General features: G+C 51.4%; 1 protein-coding gene across 7 annotated transcripts in view; it reads right to left on the reverse strand.

Moving 5' to 3' along the window:
- The window catches only part of SHANK3 (SH3 and multiple ankyrin repeat domains 3), a 410,336-nt gene that overhangs the window by 354,936 nt on the left and 29,041 nt on the right, over nt 1–26,359 (reverse strand). For 6 of the 7 annotated variants that reach the window (XR_014555552.1, XR_014555553.1, XM_083699824.1 and 3 more), the window contains exon 2: nt 3,128–3,618. Coding sequence is in view for 5 of the 7 variants with exons in the window: in XM_083699824.1 (XP_083555950.1) it covers nt 3,128–3,511 (384 nt within the window). In the remaining 2 variants the exon portion in view is untranslated. Of the gene's footprint in view, nt 1–3,127; nt 3,619–9,152; nt 9,282–12,332; nt 12,347–26,359 lie in introns of those variants that run through there. The other variant, XM_083699823.1, reaches the window with a different exon arrangement.

The following is a 26,359-nucleotide window of genomic DNA, read 5'->3' on the forward strand; positions in this document are numbered from 1 at the left end:
GGAATCTCAACAAATGAATCCATGACAGATGGCCATGCAACCTCTGCTTTAAAAACTGTGCTGTTGCAGCATCTCCTTCTTCCCTCTGAAAGGGAACTCTAGGGCTTTCCATAGCTCCAGTTACAGATAGGTAGCCGTGTTGGTCTGCCATAGTCAAAACAAAAAAAATTCCTTCCAGTAGCATCTTAAAGACCAACTAAGTTAGTTCTTGGTATGAGCTTTCGTGTGCATGCACACTTCTTCAGATACACATCTGAATTTTTTTTGTTTTGTCTAGGGCATTGTGGACTTTTAGAGAGGGAGAGGGTCAAAAATGGCACTAATAAAAACTTCTGGCCTACCTGGGAAGGCTGTTGTTGTGATGATGATGATGATGGTGATAATTTATTATTTATACCCCACCCATCTGGTTTCCCCTGCCACTTTGGGCGGCTTTCAATAGAATATTAAAAACACGATAAATACATCAAACACTAAAAACTTCCCTAAACAGGGCTGTCTTCAGATGACTTCTAAAAGTCAGATAGTTCTTTATTTCCTTGACATCTAATGGGAGGGCGTTCCACAGGGCGGGCGCCACCACCGAGAAGGCCCTCTGCCTGGTTCCCTGCTAGAATATCATAAAACGGACACAAGAAAAGCAGGGTGCAAATGCTGTTTTTTATCCTGAACTCACTCATAATGCCACTTTCTGATTAAAGAAAAGGGGGGGGGGGTATTTGCCTCATTCCTTGGATGGCTGCCATTTCGAAGCCATCCTCAGCCAATAAGACTTTTGCCAAAACCTCACCACCCCATGTTTGTTCCAGGAAGAAGGGATTGTAATAACTTTTCCAAACTATGCTCAAGCTGAGACTTTGGAGAGCCTCCAAGTGGTAGAGAGTCCCCAGGGCAGCTGAGCAGCAACAAAGAACCTCTCGTAAGAATCCCTGCCTTCACCCACATTCATGGCACCCAAATTCACAGCACCCAAAGGCAACGCCCGCCCCCCCCGGACAGATATCCTCCCTCTCTTATTTCCACCCTCAGGAGAACTCTGAGCCAGGAATAGGCATTCTGCTTCCTAGCAGAGGCAGCTAACCAGGTGGGGGGGGCAGTTTTGAGCTGGGGTGGGGGGTGGGAAGGGATAGGCATGTGAAAGAAGACCAGGTAAGTGCAGGAAGAGCTTTGCTGAGCAGGAGGGGATTGAGGAGGGGCTGGCTGGCGGCAGAGTGGAGACCCCCCCCCCAAGCATCACAGGAAGAGCCCGTGGTTCTTTCACCCCACCTCCCCAAAAACCTCTTCTCTGCTCTTGCATCAGGCTGTGCAGCAAAACCACATCCCTCCCTTCATTTCCAGGCTCCGCTCCTTTGCTGCCTCTACCAGGTGAGTTCTAGGAAGCCCACCTGATGGTTTGTAGCGCTGCCGGTTTTCTCCCCAACCCTGTGGAGAGCAGCTCTGTAAGGAAGCCAAGCAAAGGGATGGTGGGGGATGGGGGGCAGGCTCTCCTCTCCGGGTCAGCCAAAAGGAGCCTCAGGCAGCTCCTACCCCCACCCCAGCCCCCACAATCAAGATCAGCATACATTCCCCCCCCCCCGCCCAACCCACCCCAAACATTCTCCTTCCCCATCACTGCCCGTCTCAGCCCTGGGGCTGCTCTGCAAGACCTCTGCATTCCCACCCAGATGGTGCAAAAAGAAATTCACCCCCACCATCATCCACCCATGAAGCAGAGGGGGCTGAGCTGTGTGTGTCCCCCCCCCCCCCCACTCCATCCATCAGCACCTGGGGGGAGAGAAGGCTGTCAAAAACCAAGGACTGGGAGGTTCGGGTCCCTGGGTGGGAACCTGTAGAGCCCCCCACAGATCAGGGGTCTCAAGATCACAGGAGGCTGAGAGGAGGCACATGCAGAGACCCCTCTGCCTTCGTATCACACCAACACCACCAATAGGGCAGCCCCACGGATCTTCGGTGGGTCCGAAATCTGCACAGGACAGGCAACTCTCCTCAAAGGGCACACACACATTCCCCACCTCATAGATCTGGCACAGTCCCCACAGAATAGATGTGGCCAGAGCCCACAGAAGAAGAGAAGGCGCTCCCTCTAAGCCCCCAACCATCCAACAGAAACACCCCACAGGATCAGCAGACAAGCTGCCAGACCCTTGGAAGCCTGGCCCCACAGAAAGCACACCCCTCAGCAGCAGCATAGAAGGATGGACACCCCCCCCCAAAAAAGAGAAGAAGACACAGCCCGGCTTCTCAGGGCCACAAATACACCCTCTTCAGTTTGCTAGGACAGGCAAACTGTCCCTTCTTCAAAATGCTCAGAAACAGTTGTAGAAGTCCAGCCACACAAAAAACATGAACACCACCCCCAGCTCTGGAGTGGGACAGCCACCCCCCCCCATTGCATATCCCCCCCCCTTTCAAGAACTCCTCTCAGGGCAGCTGGGCACCCTCTGCCCAGCCATCAGCATTCTCCCTCAGCTGGTTGGGGCAGAAGCGGGTGGCTGTTGGCCCCTTGGGAGAGCAAAAGCGCAGGGGCCCTTCCATCTCCGCCCTGAGCCCCATCCTGCTTCGACTGGGAGGGGGCCTTCCAATATGGCCCCAGCCTCTATCTCTATCTCTCCGTGCCGCTCAGATGCAAGCCGGTCCTCCAGGAAACGCTCCGCTCTCTCTCCTGCTCCCCACCCCAGCCCCCACCCGCCCGCCCATTCCATCACTGAAACCAAAACCTGGGTGGGGACACCCCCTCGTCCAGGCTGCGGAGCACCCTCCTGCCTGGAGAAAGGGGCATCTCGGAGGCGGAGGATGCCGCCTGCCAGGAGAGCAGGGAAATCCCAGTGGGGCTGGTCACCTCCCCACCCCCCCTCTCCATCCCACACCCCCTCGTGAGACTGCAGTTGCCGTAAAAGTTTCGCCAGCCATTCCACAGGCAGCGGAAGACGAGCAGGAGGCGGAGGCGGCTCTCGCTGCCCCATCCCGGGGAACTTGCGCATCTCTGGGGCCTCCGGCGGGTCTGCCCCCCACCCCACCGCCAGCCCCGGGTGTCCCTCCGGCGTGAGGGGACCAGGCCGGCGGCCGAGCCTGCAGCCTCCCTCCTCGGTCCGAGGCGCGCAAGGCGGGCAGAGCGAGAAGCACTCACCGTTTGCTGGAGGTCTGGGATCCCGATGCGCACGACAAGGGCATTGGGCGCCGGCTCGTCCATCCGCCCGGGCGGTGATGCCAGCTTGTCGGAGCAAGGGCCGGGGCCGGCGGTGGCGGGGGGCTTGATGGTATCATACAGGGTCTCCTCCTTGAGGCTGCCTTCCGCCGCGCTGCTCTCCCCGGGATCGCCGTTGACAACGCAGAGCTGGTGGTGCTGGAGCGCAGGATGCTGCTGCTGCTGCTGCCGCCGCTGCTCCTCGTCGTCCTCGTCGTCCTCCTCCTCCTCCTCTTCCTGATGCTGCTGCTGCTCTGCTTTCTCCTGCTGCTGCTGCTGCTGCTGCTCCGGAGTCTCATGTTTGCTGCTCGCTGGACTAAGAGGCATGCTCTGTGCGCCAGAGGAGTGTGCGGCGGCGGCGAGCGTGCGTGAGAGTGGGCGAGGGTGAGAGCACAGAGAGTAGGCAGGGAAACTAAGGAAAGCACATCACACTCCTGGGGCACAAGCACACAGGTGGGGTGGAGGCAGGAAGGGCAGCAGCAGCAACGGGGGGCGGGGTGGGGGGCAAGGGGTACCCGGCAGCAGCAACGGGGAGCCATGGGGCATCAGGAAGGGGGCGCAAAGGGGGCAAGGGAAAGGAGGCACCGGGCAGGAGGGCAAGCAGGGTGGCCGAATGGGCGCACAAGGCCATGCACAGAGAAATGGGCACACAGGTAAGGGCCACAAGGGGAGGAGGGGGCCACAACCCCCCATGCCAGGGCAGGGCAAAAAAGAGAGGGGCAGGGGTAGTGTGGGGAATGATTGCACGGCGTGAGAGGGAAAGAGAGAGAAACGGGAGTGGGGTGGGGAAGAGAGAAGAGAGAACAGATATACACACATTAAAACCCTGCCAGCAATTGTTCCCATCCCTGCCAAAGCTGCGATGTGGACTTTCTGGGAATTTCTGAACTGCATTGGGCAATTTGCGTCGTCGGGGAGATTTCCTGGTGCCCGAGAAAGCCGCCCAGTCGAGCATGTGCGTTTCACTAGCACGGTGTTTAGCCAAAAAAAAAAAAAAAAGGAAGCTCACTACTTGGAGGCTGCCATGCCGCCCTAATGCTGCGCCGGCAATTGGCACCCCTTCGCTGCTACTGATGAACTTAGGAAATGGGAAATTGTCCGCAGAAAAGGAAGGCCCCGGGACAAAAGAATCCCTCCGTGTCAGAGAATCACCTGATTTAGGAAGCAAAGCTTATACACGCTCCCCAGTCCCTGAGGAAGCTGCGTGCAAGTGAAGAGGCGTTTCCTGGAATCCTTTGCGACATCAGGAAGGATTCTGGGAGTGCAAGAGGCAAGTTCATTGAGAGCTGCGCCCCCAGCATGCTCTGCAAGGGGTCCTGGGGCACACACCTGTGGGGCCTCAAAACGGTGCAGCAAAAGGACAGAAGCTGCTTTTCAGAAGGCGGGGTACCCAAAGGCAGGAGACAATGCTCAGGACAAGAGTTCTGCTGAGCAAGTGCAAAGTGCACAGAGGAACTTGTCACCAGAGTCAGCCCCAACTCACTTAGAATTAGGTAGATTAGAACAAGGAGTCATAAAGAATCCTGGTGTGTCTGGATGATCCCTGTAGATACACTGCTCCCCCAGGCCCATGTATGAGTCTTCCCCCCCCCCCCCATCTCCATTGCCTCTTTCCAGTCACGGCTCTTGAGGTTCAGCTCCCTCAGGCCAACTGCACCAATGCACAGATCTAGTGAGGGCTCCACACACCTTTTCTTTGGGTATGCTCTCCTCCTCAACCCATGGCCCTTCCATCCACTCCACACACCCCCCCCCCATGGAAACTGGCTCTTTACCACTGAATGGCAGCCTGCATTGGTTCTTTGGTCTGGTTTGGCATTAAAGAGCAGGTTCCCAAGGGGAAAGCAACAGAGCAAAAGGAAAAGAAAAACAGATTGGATGTGGCATTTTAAAGCACAGGTCTGTGCCTGGAAAGAGCTGGGCAAAAGTTAAGTGTGGATGAGCTTGCAAAACATGGCCTTCTGATTATAATTCCCACCCGGCAGCCTCCCAGCATGACCAGTTCTTGGCAATCAGGGGTTTCACAACTAACGTGGTGCAAGTTTTGCAAGCAGATACTGACTGCCTTTAAATTCAAAAACAAGGGCTAAGTTCCATACTTTCTAAAACAACTCATCAAATCCAAATGTCTGAAGCAAATTCAGGCAGGGGTAATGCCTCAGCAGTCTAAAATGGTTTGATTCAGGCTCTGAAATACTGCCAATTTTTTAAAAAAAAATAACTTTGCTAAACCTGAGTTGCTGGCTTGCTGAGATCTAAGGCTAGAACCCTAGAGCTCACAGAACACATTTGCCCAGGTGAGAATAGACCTTTCCTCAGAGTAAGCACACTGGATCCGGTTGCACATCTAGTAAAAGCCCTTATTTTCTTTGGCAATGTTTCAGACACCAGCACCCAAATTTACCAGTGGATTCTATCACAAGGCTTCCTAATGACTGGGCACAAATATTAACATATCCACTCTGTCGGGAGGGGCTGTTTATGAGCTGAAGTGTCTCTTCACAGATTTTATGATCCCCAGCCCTGCAAGAGCGCACCCAAAAGTGCAAAGTGTGAATGTGACAAATGAGTGTTTGCCTCGCCTAGGTGCAGCTGTCAGAGAGCCCAGACTGGCCGAGGCCCCCTGTGGAGCCTTCTTCCAAAGCCAGGTTTGCCTCGGAGAAAGATCTGAAAAGACGCAGAGTGCGGAGATGGGAGTGAAAAGGCCTAGATTTTCAATAGCTGGCAACTAAGGAGATTCTCCCCTTTTGTTTCTGCCGCTTTGCCTTCCTGCAGACGCTGCAATCCTGCTCGCATTCATTTCCGCGGCTCTCAGGCGCAGCGTGGAAGAGTTTCAACCACCAGCTGCAACAGCAAAAGACTTCGTGGCAGTACTGGGCCAAGCGAGCGGGTTGCGGGAACGAGGAAGGCCAGAGAGAAAGTTGGGGCACAGAAGGGAAAAATGACTCACAAAGGAGTTCTCTGTCTTCTAAAGGCTCTTCGGCTCAGGAGGACATCAAGGAAGGTGGGAACAAGCGCAAGAGAGGTGGCAAAAATATCCCCAGAAGAAAGGCCCAAGAGCGAGAGCAAGAAGAGAGGGAGGGGGGTGCTGAGCCCCGATTGCCAGTGGGGCCAGCCCCCCTCGGCAGGCAGCACTGCTCTATGTAGGGCTGCCTCTGACGTCTGTTCAGAAACTTCAGCTGGTGCAGAATTCGGCAGCCAGGTTGCTCGGCGGGGCAAGACATTTGAGTATATTGCACCAATCCTGGCTCCACTGCACTGGCTGCCAATTAGCCTCCGGCCCCAATTCAAAGTGCTCGTTTCATTTCATTCATTCATTTGAGGCGTTTTAGCCCGCTCTATAGGGGGCGCGGGTGGCGCTGTGGGTAAAACCACAATGCCTAGGACTTGCTGATCGTATGGTCGGCGGTTCGAATCCCCGCGGCGGGGTGAGCTCCCGTCTTTCGGTCCCAGCTCCTGCCCACCTAGCAGTTCGAAAGCACCCTTAAAAAAGTGCAAGTAGATAAATAGGTACCGCTTTATAGCGGGAAGGTAAACGGCGTTCCATGTGCTGCGCTGGTGCAGGCTCGCCAGAGCAGCGATGTCACACTGGCCATGTGACCCGGAAAGTGTCTGCGGACAGCGCTGGCTCCCGGCCTCTAGAGTGAGATGAGCGCACAACCCTAGAGTCTGACAAGACTGGCCCGTACGGGCAGGGGTACCTTTACCTTTACCTAGCCCGCTCTATTAAAATCAATCCCAGAGTGGCTTAGGACAGTAACTCTTAATACATACTCAACAAGAAAAACCATCAAAAAAACTAATCAAAACAATCACAAGCAAATCAACATCAGCCTGAGTAGACTCCTCCTTCGTTCCAGCTCATTTAACTCACTGCCGGAGTAAATGCATGTGTTTTGACCCATAAAGTCTTAAATGGCTCAGGACCACAATGCCTCAAGGACTGCCTCTCTCCAGAGGAACCAACCCAGACCCTGCGATCATCTTCTGAGGCCCTTCTTCATGTGCCTCCTCCATGAGAGTTCCAGAGAGTGATAGCATGAGAACAGGGCCTTTTTTGCAGTGGCTCCCCATTTGTGGCATGCTCTCCTCATATCTTTCGGCAAAAACATTGCTCTTCAACCCAGCCTTTGGCTGTTAATCAATCCACGGCCTGCATTTCTACACCAGTGTTCGCCTGCACAAACCTTCACCAACCTCGTGCGCTTCAAAGGCTTTTGACTACACAGCTTCAACCACACTGCCTGAGTCTGACCCAGTGGGCACCAGGTTGGAGAAAGATGGCTGCCTCTCTGTATTCCCCTGCCCCCCTCCCCTGTTCCGATGGCAGTCTCCTGACAATCATCATCATCTCATCTAGCATCTTCTTCAACAGTGGCCAAGCAGATGCCTCTATTGGGAAACCCCCAAGCAAGACCCGAGAACAAGAGCCCTCTCCCTTCCCAGGGTTTCCAGCAACCACGCAGGCAGAGCATGGCCATCATGGTTGATAGTTCTCTCCTCCTCCATGAATTTGTCTAATCCTCTCTTAAAGCCATCCGTGTTGGTGGTTTTCACTACTTTGTGGGAGGGAGTTCCACAGTTTAATAATGCACTATGTGAAAACGGCATTTCTTTTATCCGTCTCAAATCTTCCAGCACTCAGCTTCACTAAAAAAGTGGCAGCTTTTGCTTCCTTAGCCTGCTGCCTGTTCTGCTTTCACCTGAGATGAAAGATAACTCAAGGAAAGTATAAAAGACATTCCAATATTTACTTTAGTTCCCTTCATCATCTTAAATAGATTCTTAAGCCCTATTCATTCAACTCTGTGGGGCCCAATCCCAGTCTGTTGTGCTGAGCTACCTGGCAAAGGAGTTCATTAGAAAACTTTGCTAAGACTGAGCTGCAAGAGCACTTGCATCTCATAATGTGCAAAATCAGATCTGACCACACTTACCTATCGCCCCACGCTTTCCAGGCACAGGCCAGGTGCTTTCAAGCTCCATGTCCAACTGCTCTTTTCTTCTCCCTGGAGCTTTCCTTGCAAAAACCCACTCTTTAAAGCTGAAGCACAACAAACAGCTGTTTGGGTTTTCTGCGGATTGCTGTTTGCTCTGATTCCGCAGTAAAGAACAGGTGTTAGAGGGGAAACAGCACTCAGACACAGAGCCTGAAAGTGTGGATCGTGCCTGGAAAGTGCAAAGGAAAGGTAAACATGGCTAAGCTCTGAGACGTTTGATCCAAGTTCTCTCGCAGCCCGGGTTCAGCCATTGCTATCTGAAATCGACTTATTAATCAGCTGAGATCTTGCGAAGCTTGCCCAGAGCTAAGCTGGTCGGCAAAGCGTTCTGCTCCAATCTCAGCTGAGCTCTGGCTGCAGCAGCAGCAGAGCCATAAATGGCAGCAACTCCCTTGAGCTGGCAGCAGCTACCTGACTGGGGCAGGAGAGGGTTCAATGTCTGTGGTCTACCTCCAACGTCAGAGGCAGCAATGCTTCTGAATCCCAGTCACTGAAAATTGCAGGAGGAGAGAGGACTGCTTGCTGGTTTCCCAATGGGGCATTTAGGTTGGCCACTGGGAGAAGAGGATGCTGGACGATATGGGCTCCCTTTGACCTGATCTAGAAGGCTCATCTTGGGACATGGGTGGCGCTGTGGGTTAAACCACAGAGCCTAGGGCTTGCCAATCAGAAGGTCAGAGGTTCGAATCCCCGCGACGGGGTGAGCTCCTGTTGCTCAGTCCCAGCTCTTGCGAACATAGCAGTTTGAAAACATGTCAAGTGCAAGTAGATAAATAGGTACTGCTCCGGCGGGAAGGTAAACGGCGTTTCCGTGCGCTGCTCTGGTTCGCCAGAAGCGGCTTAGTCATGCTGGCCACATGACCCAGAAGCTGTACACCGGCTCCCTCAGCCAGTAAAGCAAGATGAGCGCTGCAACCCCAGAGTCAGCCACCACTGGACCTAATGGTCAGGAGCCCCTTTACCTTTACCTTAGTAGGCTCATCTATGTTCAGCCTCCCTCTGGGGCCCCTGGTTAGCCACACGGAGTATACAATGCTGGACCAGATGAGCCTCCTTTGGCCTGATCCAGGCGCATGGCTCTTCTTAGATTCCTATGCCTACAAACAAACAAAAAAGGTGTTTGGAGGAACCCAGCAGCTTAGAGGATGGAGGCTTGAGCAAGACTCTGCAGCTGGAGCGTTCCATGTGCGACCTTTGGAGCGGGAGCACATCAGCCAGTTCATGGTGCCCCATTCAGGGGACGTGGCAGTGCACGAATGTCCCATGTTCCTCACAATCCTGGGTTTGCCCCAGCGGGCACTCCAGAAGCTGCCTTGTGGACGCATTCCAAATGCACAACCCCCAACTGTGTGCAACATTTCCATATCACAGTCCCATTCCTGGGCGATGCACAATTTGCATGATCAGCATGCTCTCTGTGAATATCAGATGTGCTACATTAGCGTCCCTCTTTCGACGGGAGAGCCCTGACTCGGCCCAGCTGGTGCTTGTTGCAGGGGAACCTGTGCAGACTGGGGCTCTTCAGGATCAGGCCCCAGACTTGGTTCAGATGATGCCTGAGGCAAAGGATCTGGTGCAGACTTAGACTCCTCTGGCTCCGAGTCTGAGCCCAAGTCCCAGGCCATCACAAAGACTCTTTAAATGGTAAGGGTCTCTTTTCGCTTTGTCCTGCTTATCTACGGCTGGGGGGGGGGGCAGGGAAGGTCAGGGAAGACGGGTCCCCAGAGCCTGACAGTTAGGCACTCAATGTAGCATTCACCTATGTGCAGTTGGCTAGTTTTCTACATCTTCTCATCCACTCCTCTCTATCCTCTATCCAAGGAGGCAAAAAGACATTTCAGGCAGGTAAAAACACTCCAGGAAGAGAGTTGCAAGGTGCTAAGGGCCACTTTTCCCACCCGCCAGATTATTAATTAAAATATTGCCAAGCCCTCACTTGCTTTCCTTTCACTGCCATGAACTCCCATCTCAATGGCCCTTCAGCAAGCAGAGGAAATCATAGAATCATAAAATTGTGGAGTAGGAAGGGGTCTCCAAGGGTCATCCAGTCCAACTCCTGCGATGCAGCACGGCACCAGAGTTTGCTCTGAGACCAGGATTAAATATGGACAAGTCTTTGGTGGGTGGATTCCACAACTTGCCATTGATGCATTAGTGGTGGGTTCTTGGCAGACCAGCCCCACATCCTCGCATTGGTTTTCCAGTGATGCTTACTCCATATTGCCCCATTGTTGCCATCTGGAGAGCACTCTTGTGCGATAGCATGACTGAAGCGAGACCGAAAGCAAAACCAGAACGCAGGGAACGCGCAAATCGGAAGGGAAGCAGTAGGTCCACCCAGGCACTAATAGCATAGGATGTAGGGTCATGATGAGCTCAAGTCAATAAAAAGGGCATGCGGTTTTAGTGATATCTTGCAAATGTGTTCCACGTCTCTTGGGCGAGGACTTTATCATGCTGTTTAGCACAAGTGCAGAGTGCCTTGTCTCTCACCGCTGATAATTGTCTCTTGGGCCACGAGACCAGGAAAACCTGCATTTTATCACTGAATCAGAGCAAATGGCAATCCGTAGAAAACCCGATTGCCATTTGCTCCAATTCAGCAATAAAATATGGGGGTTTAATAGTGGGTTTTCACAGGGAAGGCTCGTGAGGGTGGAGCGCTTGGACACAGACCTTTAAAGAGCAGCTCTGTACCTGGAAAGAGCAAGGCCAAAGGAAAGTATGGATGAGCCCTGACTTGGCCCAATCTTCCTGGAGGCGCTTCCAGAAGGAGCTTCCTCCCTGGTCAGGTATGCTCTAAAAGGTAAAGGGACCCCTGACCATTAGGTCCAGTTGTGGCCAACTCTGGGGTTGCGGCGCTCATCTCGCTTTACTGGCCGAGGGAGCCGGCGTACAGCTTCCAGGTCATGTGGCCAGCAGGACTAAGCCGCTTCTGGAGAACCAGAGCAGCGCATGGAAACGCCGTTTACCTTCCCGCCGGAGTGGTACCTATTTATCTACTTGCACTTTGACGTGCTTTCAAACTGCTAGGTTGGCAGGAGCAGGACCGAGCAACGGGAGCTCACCCCGTTGTGGGGATTCTAACCACTGACCTTCTGATTCACAAGCCCCAGGCTCTGTGGTTTAACCCACAGCGCCACCCGCGTGCCTCAGGTATGCTCTGCTTTCCTTCAAATCCCTCTTCAAAACCCACTGACTCCTCTAAACCCACTGGCATAGGTTGGGGTCCACGAAGGGGCAGATTCAATAGACCTGCAAACTGACAAAACAACAACAACAACAACAACAACAACAGGAAGTCATGCTGTTTGCTAAGGAAAAAAATCCAAAATCCATCACCCTTAGGCAATACCTTTAATGGGGGACGGAATAGGTTTGGTTTTGCTTTTATTATGCAATTTGTGGGGTTTTTTATGCTGTATTTTTATGTTACAAACCGCCCTGAGATCTACAGATGAAGGACGCCGTACAGATTCAATAAATAAATAAAACTAAAGTAAACAGTAGCTCCGCCAAGCCAAATGCACAGCGCTGTGAGCAAGCTTTCAGGGTTAAAGCAGCAAAGTGTGTCTTCTGTCCATTTCTTAGGATGAAGCACAGCAAGATGAAGAATACCCGACTAGGTTCTACTAGACGTTATGTCGGCTCCAAATTGTACCTAGGACTCCTGGGGCAAAGAAACGCCTTGTAGCTGCTGCCCCATTTTTGGAAATCTAAAATGCAGCAATTATACAGATCTGCCTCGAGCCATGAAAAATTAAAGCAGAGATTCCTTGTTAGGCAGAGAACCTTAAAGAGGAGCAGGGCAGGGGTTGCAAGAGCAAGCTACAGGCTCGTTTTAGGTGATACACCAAGTTGCTGCTGCTGTTGTTTTTACAAAAGTCAAATTTGGTAGCATTGCCTAGCGGTTGTAGAGAACGCAGCACTTGCCTGCATTCAAAGTCATTTGCCTGGGCCTCTAACTACACAGACAAGTGAGCACAGAGAAATTCAATGAAGCTGCTCAATAAAAGAAGAATTTTCTTTCGTTGGGGCTGCTCATGCGCTGGATTCTGAACTTCCTGACCCGTTACACTCCCCTCCTCAGCTCCTTAAGATGTCCCTCCACAGCTTTCCAAAGAAAACATGCACAAACAATGACCAACCTCCACGCCAGAGCTGTCGCAAGTCCCTCCCGGCTTGCTTGAGAAGAGTTACTGATTGACCTTAGGGGAGGGACAACTGCCTCCGATTTCAGCCATTCCAGAAGACAGGCATGCCCGGGAGGTGGGCACCGTGAAAGTGGGCAGACCAACAGTGAGAGAGACGGGCAGCTTAGAAACACCAGCCTTGAAGCTCTCGGCAGGCTGGCCGGAATGCAGAGCTCTCAATGAATAACTTCCCTTGCCCTTCCTGGGAGGTGCAAACCCTAGTGGGCTGGGCAGGGGCACCTCTGCCACCACAGCCCCTGCAGGGGACGGGCCAGGAGGCTTCCCAGTGATCACCGTTCATTGGCCAGAAAGGCCCACTCACTTTGCCACTCGGTTGGCACAGGCCCAGCTGGTACCTGCCTGACCTTGTCCTCAAGCGCCCGTTGCCAGCAGCACTGCACTGCTCTTGCCAAAAACCCAGTGAGGGGCTGCCAGTGCTCAAAGGTCTGCTGGACTGCAGTGCGCCCGTTTCCTGGCATAGGTATTGGGACAAAAAGGAGACACACCACTCTTTGAAAGCGTGCATGCCCTCTTGGGCAGATGACCTCTCTGGGAGAGGCAGAGAGAAGCCCACATGTGGTCTCTTCTTGGCTTCAAAGAGCTTTGCAGTGAAGGCTCTGAGGTAGCAGAGTCTTACTGGCCAGTTTCCAAAAGAAGAGATATGAATAAGATAAGATAAAACTTTATTCGCATTAGCCAATGGCCATAGCCACAGTAAAACATTACAGTATACACAGAAAAGGAAATTTGAAATAAGAGCACAATTTAAAGACATCTACTACAGAGCCTAGGGCTTGCTGATCAGAAGGTCGGCGGTTCAAATCCCCATGACGGGGTGAGCTCCCGTTGCTCAGTCCCTGCTCCTGCCAACCCAGTAGTTCGAAAGCATGTCAAAGTGCAAGTAGATAAATAGATACCACTCCGGCGGGAAGGTAAATGGTGTTTCCTTTCAATGGGCCACCTCTGGCCTGACCCAGCTGGCTTGTCTTACATTCTTAGGATTTCCCTTCCAGAAAGAGTGGCTGGCCTGTTGTCACCCCGAGTGCAACATGCAGTCCAGAACCGAACACAAAAAAGAGCGGAACACCACACAACTTCCCTGCAAACTTTGAGCAAGTCAAGACGAACGCTCAACTAACACGTCACCTGGAAGCAAAGCACATCCCAGTTGCATGGCATGAGGTGCAATGGGTTCCAGTGAACCAGACTTAAGCAGGCTTTGGTTCGCCGCTTTAAATCTCTGCCCAGGAGGGTTGGTGCCCTTTTAGGCGGTTTTCACACTCGCCACTAAAAAGCACCTCCGAGCCGTCCTGCCTCACTGAACACTGCAAACGTGGGAGGACTGAAAGCAGAAAGAGACCCCCTCGGAAACAGAATCACATGCCTTCTCCTTCCTGGCCAGCAGAGGTTTGGCAACCGCGTCACCAAATTCAGATATGCAGAAAGCGTTTTGAGTGTCATGTGTGAAAATACCCTTAGATGAAGAGGCAAGGGAGGTGGGGGGGGCTGACAAGGGAGGGGGTAGAGAGGCAGGTGGCAACAAAGGTGGCCAAGCATTGCTCTGTGGCGCAAAGGAGCTGGAGGAGGAGAAAGTGAGGTGTGTGTGTGTGTGTGTTTGAAGGGAAGGGCAATAGTGAGATGTTCCTCCATTCCAGGAGAAGGGTTTGGCAAGGGAGCATGTGCAGAAATTGGAACAGGGTCCTAAGAGGGAGGAGCAGGAGACCCCTTCCCTCCACTGGAGGACGCCCTGCAAGCATGCCCCATTTGGGCTCAGCCTCACTTTTGGTGGTCTTTTGGCTGCTGCGAGGGCCAGAGGCAGGACTTTGCAGGTCTGTTCCACGACAGCTTGCGACGTGTGGGCAAGTGAGGGCTGAAACAATGGTGCCAGTCATTGCAGAAAGCACGAATGGCTTATTATGCGCATTCCTCCAAGTTTTCTGCTGCTGCAACCCCCTAATGCAGGAGATTGTCCGCATGGTCCCTCTCCACCCGTGCGCACTATGAGAGGGGCTGGAGGCTCCATGCGCTGCAAGGACAGGGGGGCTTGTGGCTGGCAGGAGCATTGATCACGCCCGGTTACAGAGCACACGACAGAGCTTGATGGGTAATTCCACAGCCAATTGATTTTCATTCCCTCTTCCTGCCAAGGTTAGTGGGTCACCAGGGATGCGCAACTGATTAAAAGCCAAAGACCTGCCAATTGCGGCTCGTCAGCGGGCGGATAACAGCGCTTGCTTGATGGAGACGGTGGCAGCGCAGCGTCAGCCGCAAGCCGAGCCACCCAAACCCAGAGTCACACTTGCCGGATCCGATCCCTGGGCTATCGGCGTACCCAGAAGTTTCCCTGGCAGAAGCCCCATCAGGCAAGGCCCTGTAGAGCTGTCAAAGCATGGAGCATTAAGGAGATACTGAGTCACCACCAGGTGCTTCTCAGCCACCTTCTAATTGGTCCATTGGTCCATATAATATTGCCATTCCGGACACCCAGCTCGGAGTGAGCTCTTTGCGGCTCAGGTGCAGCCACTGCTTTCCCCCCTGTCTCTGGCCTGAGGGTCCCTGGACCTGCAACCACATACACCTGTGTGTGAGGAGGAGCCAAGCAGGACCTTGGGAGTCTGGTTGCCATCCTGGTCTGGTCCCTAAGTGAGGTCTGGGGATCTGAATGCAGTCCTGTTTAGGGAAGCTTTTAATGCTTAATAGGCTATTGTATTTTAGTGCTTTGTTGGAAGCCACCCAGATTGGCAGGGTATAAATTATTATTATTCTTATTTATTATTATTATTATTATTATTATTATTATTATTATTATTATTATTATTATTATTTTATTATTATTCATAGCCTGGATCAGGCTGGCACTTCTCACACCAATGTTTCCCTTCCATCACCTCCAAAAGCAGATGATTTGGGCTACTGGCATGATCAAAGGTAAAGGGGCCCCTGACCATTAGGTCCAGTCGTGGCCGATTCTTGGGTTGCGGTGCTCATCTCACTTTATTGGCCGAGGGACCCGGCGTACAGCTTCGGGGTCATGTGGCCAGCATGACTAGGCCACTTCTGGTGAACCAAAGCAGCGCACAGAAACGCTGTTTACCTTCCCACCGGAGCTGTACCTATTGATCTACTTGCACTTTGACATGCTTTCAAACTGCTAAGTTGGCAGGAGCAGGGACCAAACAACAGGAGCTCACCCCATTGCCGGGATTCGAACCGCTGACCTTCTGATTGGCAAGCCCTAGGCTCTGTGGTTTAACCCACAGCGCCACCTGCGTCCCTATTGGGTCTCTTGAAAACCTCAAATGGGGTGGAGAACCTCAGGCCCCGAGGTCAAGTGTGGCCAGCGTCTCCCCAGGACACAATCCTCCCTCACCAGCCCTGCTCTGCACCCTCCCGGAATGACTTTGCCTGGCTGGAACATGCCCTTGGAACTCTGATGCTTCTCCGTTGCTGGGATGAAGCACAGGGAAGTGGGTGTGAGGGTGCAGAAAGTTGAAACCAGAGAACGGCAGGAAGGTGGAAATTGTACATTTGCCACTCCGCCTGTTTTGCCTCTGGCTCCATCCACCACTGCCATGTGGCCCCTGGAAGGTTAACGAGGAGGGAATGTTGCCCTCAGGCTCAACAGGGCTTCTCTACCACTGCAGCCACAGAAGAGGAGTTGATGGGAAACCTGTGTGCATGCTGTGGTGGTGACCCCCTGGGCTTCCCAACTCCTGCCTCCTGACCCAGAGCAGCTCCTTGGCAAGGCATGACTCGCTGGGGCTTGTGGTTAGGCAACAGCTGCCGCCTCATCTTCCCGACAGCAAACAACGATGCGCCACTGATAGCCCAGAGACCTCCCTCCTCTGCTGACTGAGCGACACTGTTCTGGCCTCCAGCCAGAGCCCTCAGCCATCTTCCCAGAGCTCTCTCTTTCTCTCCCCGAAGGCCACACCTGCCCACTGGCAGATCACCAAGAGACAGCAGCTGCTTTTGCAAAACGCACTGCTGAAGAATCTAGCCACTACCTGGAAGAATCTAGCATGGGAGGTGGTGGATGTTGTTGTTGTTTAGTCATTTAGTCGTGTCCGACTCTTCGTGACCCCCTGGACCAGAGCACGCCAGTCCCTCCTGCCTTCCACTGCCTCCCGCAGTTTGGTCAAACTCACGCTGGTAGCTTCAAGAACACTGTCCAACCATCTCGTTCTCTGTTGTCCCCTTCTCCTTGTGCCCTCCATCTTTCCCAACATCAGGGTCTTTTCCAGGGAGTCTTCTCTTCTCATGAGGTGGCCAAAGTCTTGGAGCCTCAGCTTCAGGAACTGTCCTTCCAGTGAGCACTCAGGGCTGATTTCCTTCAGAATGGAGAGGTTTGATCTTCTTGCAGTGCATGGGACTCTCAAGAGGACTCTCTCCAGGACCATAATTCAAAAATTATGGCGGCAGATAAACCACTCTGTTGGCCCGTGGCTTCAGTGAGAACCCAGGTCAGGATGACTGCATGTGGGACCCCGACAGCTGTGGCCTCTGCAGTCACGGCTGGATCAGCCCTGATGCTTCAACACTTTGTTACTTGTTTATTAAATATATACAGTATTTTCAACTGTAACAAGCGCAGCAAGGTTCTCAGACCCTTATATAATGGACAGGTGGTATTTATCCATCTTGGCAAACATAAGGTCTCATAACATCCGCTTTTGCTGCCCTGCTGTTAATCCCCATGGCATAGGGGCATAATTTAAAAGCTCATGCACATCTGCAGATATCAAAGATTCTGCCAGCACAGAACATCTACAGTTAACAGCCTCCTGTCTTGAAAGTTAGGAAGGAAGTTTCACAACCCAGACCCTCAGGCTCAAGCATGGAACCAATGTGTAGGGTGCCAACCATCTCAGCCAGGTGGCTCTCCTGTCACACAACAAAATCAACAGCATCAAGTTGCAGGACCAGAAGCATTGGGTAGAAAGGGAGCTGCGAGGCGAAAGTCCTGGGGATTCCTGCCCGCTGCCCCAGGGACAGGAACCATGGCAAGAGAGAGAACTGGGAACCAGGTGGCAGCCAAAATGAAGAACCCCTGCTTTGGAGATGCATCAGGGAATCAAAGAAAAGAGGATTGTGTGGAGTGGGGTGGTAAGAAAAGCAGGAAGCATTGAAAGAAAGGCTCCAGAAAGACCCAGGAAGGAAGAGCTACTAGTCATGATATCAATGGCTACTGCGCATGATGGCTATGCCCTCACTCCATAGCTGGAGACAACACTTCTGAACAAGCAGTGGCTGGAAACCACAGGAGGGGAGAGTGTTGTTCTTGTGCTCAAGTCTTACTTGCAAGCAACTGTTCAGCCACTGTGAAAGCAGGAGGCTGGATTAGATGGACCATTGGCCTGATCCAGGAAGGTATTTTTATGTTTGGAAGGAAGTGTGGGAAATTGCAGCTAAATGTAACTAGGGTCTCAGCCTGTGTACCAGATGGAGCTGGTAGACAGCTGCCCTGGACACAGATTTGACCTATGCCTCCATGGACAGCTGTGAGTCCAAAATGACTCCCAGGCTGCGTACCTGGTCCTTCAGGGACACAGTTACCCCATTCAGAACCAAGGAGTCCTCCTCATCTGCCTGCCCCCTATCCCCCCAAAACAGTACTTCTGCCTTGTCTGGATTCAAGCTCAATCTGTTAGCCACCATCCATCCTCAAACCACCTCCAGCCACCAACACAGGGCATTCACCATTTTCACTGGTTCCCATTTAAAAGAGAGGAAGAGCTGGGTATCACCCGCATATTGGTGAAACCCAGCCCAAACCCCCTGATGATCTCTCCCAGCAGCTTCATATAGATGTTAAAAAGCATGGGGGAGAGGACAGAACCCTGAGGTACCCCTCAAGTGAGTGACCAGGGGTCCAAACACTCATCCTCCACACCACTTTCTGGACACGACTCTGGAGGAAGGAGTGGGACCACTGCATAACAGTGCCCCCAGCTCCCAACACCTCTAGATGGTCCAGAAAGATACCATGATCAATGCTATCAAAAGCCGCTGAGAGATGCAGCATGACAAAGTAAGGAAGGGAACATGCATTCTGGGTTCAGTGCATGTTATGTACTGAGTTGAATAGGATCCCAAATGCAGGAGTCTGATTGGTCCTAAAACAATAGGATTCAGAATGCAGCAGTCTGATTGGTCCTAGAACAATAGGATCCAAAAAGCAGCAGTCTGACTGGTCCTAGAACAATGGGATCCAAAATGCAGCAGTCTGACTGGTCCTAGAACAATAGGATCCCAAATGCAGGAGTCTGATTGGTCCTAGAACAATAGGATTCAGAATGCAGCAGTCTGATTGGTCCTAGAACAATAGGATCCAAAAACAGCAATCTGACTGGTCCTAGAACAATGGGATCCAAAATGCAGCAGTCTGACTGGTCCTAGAACAATAGGATCCAAAATGCAGGAGTCTGATTGGTCCTAGAACAATAGGGTCCAAAATGCAGCAGTCTGATTGGTCCCAGAACAATAGGATCCAGATTGCAGCAGTCTGATTGGTGCTAGAACAATAGGATCCAGAATGCAGCAGTCTGACTGGTCCTAGAACAACAGGATCCAAAATGCAGCAGTCTGACTGGTCCTAGAACAATGGGATCCAAAATGCAGCAGTCTGACTGGTCCTAGAACAATAGGATCCAGAATGCAGGAGTCTGACTGGTCCTAGAACAACAGGATCCAAAAAGCAGCAGTCTGACTGGTCCTAGAACAATGGGATCCAAAATGCAGCAGTCTGACTGGTCCTAGAACAACAGGATCCAAAATGCAGCAGTCTGACTGGTCCTAGAACAATAGGATCCAAAATGCAGGAGTCTGATTGATCCTAGAACAATAGGATCCAAAATGCAGCAGTCTGATTGGTTCTAGAACAATAGGATCCAGAATGCAGCAGTCTGATTGGTCCCAGAACAATAGGATCCAGAATGCAGCAGTCTGATTGGTCCTAGAACAATAGGATCCAAAATGCAGCAGTCTGACTGGTCCTAGAACAATGGGATCCAAAATGCAGGAGTCTGATTGGTCCTAGAACAATAGGATCCAAAGTGCAGCAGTCTGATTGGTTCTAGAACAATAGGATCCAGAATGCAGCAGTCTGATTGGTCCCAGAACAATAGGATCCAGAATGCAGCAGTCTGATTGGTTCGCAGGAGCCACCCAATCCAACTCCAGGTAGAAGTGAATCCGCAACCTGATTGGCCTACAGGAAAATCCTGGAATTAGCCAATCACGTGGGGCCCATTGTGGAAATAATGTATATAAAGCAGACATTCTGGGGGAACTTCCATTCCTCCTCACTACTATGAACTGAATAAAGAGCATGAAATCCGCTCTCGACTCAGTGCAACAGCATCACCAGAAAGATGCAGGAAGCAGCCTTGAGAGCTTCTATCGAAAGTAGGCTCAGAGATGCCCCAGGACTTGGACTACCTATTGAGTTCCACCTTGCTTCTCTCCCAGATTTGCCTTGAGCAGCATCCCGGTGCTCTGAGAGCCGTGGTGGGGTGGACAAAGAAGGGATCAGGAATCCACATGGCAGGAGAGGAGAGGATGGAGAGCGCTGGCAAGCTGGGACTGGCTGCGCTACAGAACCCCCTTGGCTGGAGGTGTGACGGGGAGAGGAATGGCAAGTCCAGCCTGCTGCTCTGCAGGCCTGTAGATTTTTACATTGTCTCTCTTGCGCGCGCACACACTTTTATCCTCAGGCCATAAACGAGGCAGTTCAGTCAAGGACACAGACCCAGGAGGGAGACAGAGGAAGCGGACTGAAAAAGCAGTGTGTGAATGAGTGAGTAAGAGAAAGAGAAAGGGAGTGAATAGCGAGGAGAAAGGCATTGCGGGGGAGGCGTGGGGGTGAGCAAATGGGAATAAAAGCGTGGCAGGCATCTTGGCAGCAGCTCGCCCACCTGATCGGCAGGGAGAAGGGGACCCAGAGTTCCTTCCGTTCCAAGGAGAACGCTGGCTCCTTGATCCAGGTACGGAGGAGCTTGGGCCCCCCTTTGCCAGGACTGCAGATGCATTCGCACACAACCGTCAAACATGCAGGTCCACCCTCCTTCTGTATACGGAAGACACATGGATTTTCGTCATGAGGGCATCAGCACGCAGCATTTGCACCAACCCCTGCCCTATTTTAGCATCATCTGCAGCTCTCATCTCCAGGTTTCACTTGTGGTTCTTAGGTGCCTCTGGTGGGGTTTAATGCATTACACTTCACCCAACCTGGGCTTGCAGTTGGACACAGGCTCAGCTGGCAGCCTCAGCTAGTCCTGGCCTCTCTGAAGAGCGTGCCTGTACGAAACAAGAGTTTTCAGACGCCTGCTTCCCATGTCAACAGTTTAAATTTTTGCTACATAGCTTTAAATAACCCAAAACACCACCTTCTTCCATATTCACGACATGGCCCAACAATTATCAGCTTGTGGGAATAGAAAGATAGACTTTGCCATTGAGTCCACAGGGTCTACTGAATGCCCTCTGCGTGTGAACGCGTGTGAACAGCTCTCAAAGACACACCTGTTTACACAAGCATTTCCCTAATCCCTTGATGTAGATTTGGCTCTCCTGTTTTTACCGTTGTGTTTTCAAGATGCTATGTTGCTTGGTATTTTAATTGTGGCTTTTAACTGGTTTCATGTTGAAATATACTCAGAGTCGAAGAGTGGATTTCATGCTCTTTATTCAGCTCATAGTGGTGAGCAGGAATGGAAGTTTCCCCAGAATGTCTGCTTTATATACATTATTTACACAATGGGCCCCACGTGATTGGCTAATTCCGGGATTCACCTGTAGCCCAATCAGGTTGCAGATTCACTTCCACCTGGAGCTGGATTGGGTGGCTCCTGTGGACCAATCAGACTGCTGCATTCTGAATCCTATTGTTCTAGGACCAATCAGACTGCTGCATTTTGGAAACTATTCAACTCAGTACATAACACATGTATTCAGCTTTTCTATTTTGTACACCGCTGTTCAGGCATTAACTGGCATATAAAGTGTTTGTTTGTGACCCAAAAGCAGCCATTCTCTTTTGAGAAACGAGAAGGATGCCTCTGTGGTTTTTCAAGCCAGGTGTGAACCATGTTGCAAGATCCATTGCAGCGCTTTGTCCTGAGCGGTTCAAGGTGCGAAACTTCCTCCTCCTCTTCTGCCTGTCCTGTGCTACCTCCCCCCTGCCCCTCCTGCCTATTCATTTCTGCTCCGGGAAACTGTAGAGGACTCCACAAGCCACACACCCCAACTCCAGCCTTACCAGGGCAGATCCTGACTCATTCTGTATTCAAACTGCATCAAGCTAACTCCCAAAGGGCTTCAGATATGCGTGGTCTTTCAAAGATGAGAGGAAATGCCTGAGTTCATTTTCCTGTTTTGCAGGAAGAGGGGCTAGTCATCCCAAGGCTTTGCTGGGCTTGGTTGTGTCCAGCAATGAGACGCCAGCTGCAGGGATCAGATTGACACCTGACCATTCCAGCAACACACATCTCACAACTGTTTCCCACCCACTTCTCCATTTATCTATACTTTACCGGAACGAACATCAATGTCGCCAGAGGAGGCCTCTGCCCCGAGGAGCTTACAATTTCAACGTAAAATACGGGGCAGGCCGGAGAGGGAAGGGAGCGGCAAGTGAAACAAGGATTTAAAGAACATCAATAATTTTTTACATTGTGTGTCATTGTTTCTTAATTTGATCCTTTTATGCAGGTATTTTATGCATTGTGACTTGCTGCTATTTTATTGATTATAGCTTGTAATAATTTATTGCAATTGTTAAGAGAAAGTTTATGTTGTTTGCTGATATTTTGAGAGTTAATTTTCACCCACACTTTTGCCCAGCACTTACCAGGCGAAGCCCTGTGCTTTATCAGACTGTGTCTGAGCGCTTTTTCCCTCGCCCCTCTTTCCCCAGGAAAAGCTGCTCTTTAATGCTGAATCGGAACAAACAGCAATATGGATTTCCCGCAGATTGATAAGAGCATTAAGGCGTGGGGGTTTGCGGGGAAAGCAGCAGGGCAAAATACAAACACAGACACATACACGCACACACACACACACGGACACGGGTAAGAAAAGTGTGGAGCTGTCCCTAGAAAGCACTTAGGGAAATGTGTGTGGCTAAGCCTTCAGCATAAGGCAGTTTCCTAATTCCCCCATGTGGACTTTCTAATTCAGTCCATTACATGGCCTGCTGCCACATGGGTGGTGCCACCTAGAGGTTGAAAGGACACAGTGCAGCCCCAGTTCTCTGCATCTTGGAGCTACCATAGTTCCCCCAATATAACAGTCCCTCAGTTTCCCTCCAGCCAAGTCTCTCACTGCACAGCTACATTTCACGCTCCAAGGAGTCTCTCTCTGCCACACACACACACACACACACACGTGCCAGCTTTTTCCAGGAATTGTTAGCCACACTTCCTGTTTTCCAAGGGAGAAGAGGAACTCCTGAGCAGTCGAGCGGGTTCTGGGCTGCAGTTCTCCAGCCCCGCACTCAAGCTAAGTGTCTTTTCATGGAAGAGTCATTTGCAAATAAATGGAAACAGGGCATGGAACATCAGGTACAACAGGGGCTCCATCCAAGGCCAGATTTAGGTTTGATGAAGCCCTAAGCTACTGACCCGGGTGGCATTGTGGTCTAAACCACAGAGCTCAGGACTTGCCGATCAGAAGGTCAGCGGTTCGAATCTCCGTGACGGGGTGAGCTCCCGTTGCTCGGTCCCTGCTCCTGCCAACCTAGCAGTTCAAAAGCACGTCAAAGTGCAAGTAGATAAATAGGTACCGCTCTGGCAGGAAGGTAAACGGCATTTCTGTGTGCTGCTCTGGTTTCGCCAGAAGCAGCTTAGTCATGCTGGCCACATGACCCGGAAACTGTTTGCAGACAAACACCAGCTCCCTCGGTCTGAAAGCGAGATGAGCGCCACAACCCCAGAGTCGTCCGTGACTGGACTTAACGGTCAGGGGTCCCTTTACCTAAGCTACTGAAGGTAATGGGGCCCTTGATATGTCCAGCTGTCCTTTGTCAACAACAAATTGTCACTGTTTTTTGTGCTGAATATATGCTATATGGTAATTTATGGACCTCATAGGTATCTCAAGCCACTTACATGCAACCAGTCCATGTAAAATGTAAAAAAAAATTCCTTCCAGTAGCACCTTAAAGACCAACTAAGTCAGTTCTTGATATGAGCTTTCGTGTGCATCTGAAGTGTGTATCTGAAGAAGTGTGCATGCACACGAAAGCTCATACCAAGAACTGACTTAGTTGGTCTTTAAGGTGCTACTGGAAGGAATTTTTTTTGTTTTGACTATGGCAGACCAACACGGCTACCTATCTGTATGTAAAATGTAGGCACCCTATATAAGGAAAGGAGCAAACCAGTGATATTTTAGGAAGCAGGCGAGCAGGTGGGGCCCATGACTTACATTATAGGAGCCTAGACAACAAAAAACTGCTGCTGTATGTAGGTTTTATTTTTATTTGTTTTTTATCTTATATTTTGGAAATGTACATCCAGGTTTTCTTCCCTTTAATTTTTTTGGGGCCCCCAAGAGAGAGGGGCCCTAAGCTAGAGCTTGTTGAGCTTATACGTAAATCTGGCACTGGCTCCATCGTTGGCAGAAGATGGCACCCTAGAGAAATCTGCCTGCGGAACAATGGCAGGATTAGTGCTGGGGGAAGAGGGTGGGTGCTGAGCAGCAGGATAAAGGGGACTCCAGGGGGAAGGGGCTGGGGTCCCTGTGACACCAGTGGGCCCCTCTGGCTTACCAGGCAGCGGTGGTGGCAATAGCACTCCCCTTCTCCTCCCCAGGGCGGACCTTTTAATATCCAACTCTGCCTCAGAGTGGCCGGCATCCTGTCACTCCTGGCATTGTGAAAACAGAGTCCCAGCACAAAGGAAGCTGCCTTAGGCTTAGACGACTGGTCCACCTGGTTGGCCAATCTGAAAACAGGATGCTGGACGAAGCGGTCCACCGGCTTCCAATGCATCAGCTGAAAGCCAACCGTCTTCACTTTCCAGTAGTGCATCTCCAGGTCTTCATAGAAGGGACACCCAAGGGCAATCTAGTCCAACCCGCTGTGATGCAGGAACTGCAGCCTCCCTGGCAGGTGGCCTCCAGTGAAGGTTTCAGAGAAGGGATATTCCTCAGAGATGCTGTTGGGGGCTGAATGTGGGACCTTCGACATGCAAGGCAGCTGCTCCACCAACGAGCCACAGAGGAACACCAGGACTGACCAAACTTATGGAGGTGGAGGAGAAAGGGGGCATATTTTCCTCTCGGCTGCTCCCAGCTAAAGGGACCAGCTTGCCGCTTCTGACTTAAGTGAGTGCTTCCCCAAGCTCTGCATCTACCATTATGCTAAAAAGAATGCCCTACCTGTTGAATGTCTGTGCAGCTGTTAAAAGGCAGCGGATGTCACTCAAAGGGTGGTATGCATAAACATGGCTGCCGCAAGGCCTCACTGGGAATGCCAGGGTCAGGCTGCCAGCGTCACGGGGGCACAATGCCACCAGGAAGCCATGGCTGGAGTGCAGGTGGCCAGCAAAATTGTGCCAGTACATTAATTCCCTACCCCCACCTGTGGTCCTTAGGCTGCCCCACTGGCAGGACACCTGTCCTCTGACCTGGGAGAGGAGGCATGGCCCAGTGCGCTGTGGGGGGGGGGGTTCAGGTTTGACAAGCGGTGGGTGGGTGGGGAGGGGGTCTTTTAACATGTTCAGTGCATCTTCTTGGCACAGGAACAGTGTGGAGCAAAAGCTGCCTCTGTAGCCATAGGAACATCAGTTAACACACTAACCTGCGTAACCATGGGAAACCGGGTGCAGCATCACAGCAGAGAAAACTCGAGGGAAAGGGGGCCTGCCCCGGTTGGGGGGTCTTTCCACCAAGCCCCCTACCCCCCAAAAAAAACTATTTTCAGAAAATGTCCAGGCTATTCTTTTTTCTTCTTCTTTGGCCCTGACTTTTCTTTTTTTAACTAGACGTGTCCTGTGGGAAGCAGCAGTTTTTATTCTGAATTATAATAGGTGAGTTGGAGCACTGCTCCATCTAGCCCAGTGCTGTCTACACTGATTGTCAGCACCTCTCTCCAGGGTACCAAACAGGGGCCATTCTCAGTCCTACCTGAGATGTCAGGAAATTATTATTATAATATTTATATATATTTATATATCCCTCATTTTTCCCACCCTGGGACTGAAGGCGGCTTACGCTGGTAAAATAGGAAAAGCTAATAACATAGAAAATGCCATTGTTAAGATGTACCGTATTGGCCTGAATATGAGCCTCACTTTTTTTTCCAAATTCCAACCATGAAAAGTTCAAGTGTGGCTTAAGTTCGTGACCTTACAAAAATTGGCTTTTACGATATCGCTGCTGAAACAGACATGTAGTAAAAGGGAACAGGTGTGAGTGCCTGTGGAATTTTAAGAGAATGGCTTATAATTGTCTTTTTTCTCTCTCCATGAATTTTAAAGGTGAGGCTTGTATTCGGGCCAATACGGTAATTAAACACAAATAGAATTTTGAAAATGTAAAACAGATCTGTTAAAAACACAGCTGATAGCAACAACAAAAAACAGCACAGCACAGCCCTTTCCTCAAAAACAGTTCTCCAAAGCCTCTTGAGTTCGAGCCCGGCATTTGGTGAAAGATTCCTGTATTGCGGGGGCTGGACTAGATGACCCTCAGGGGGTCCCGATTTTACCTAGGTATTGCCTTCCCCATAGCTCCCTTGCAGCCATCCTTAGGAGTTCTTTTCCCTGCAAACACCTCTTTCGGCACAACCACCTGCTCCCTGTTTGCGGTGTGGGTGACAGGGGTTGGTGGAGGGTCTCGCAACAAGAGGGGGTAGACTGGATGGCCACCAGATTCCCCACAAGGCCTTCTCCCTATTTCCACACCTCTTCTGGAACACAGCGTTCTTCCTAGGAATGATTTGCAGGAAGCCCATTGTCCTGTCCCCAAACACCCAA

This window comes from Podarcis gaigeae (genome assembly GCF_964106915.1).
Source record: "Podarcis gaigeae genome assembly, chromosome: 10".
Classification (NCBI taxonomy): domain Eukaryota; kingdom Metazoa; phylum Chordata; class Lepidosauria; order Squamata; family Lacertidae; genus Podarcis; species Podarcis gaigeae.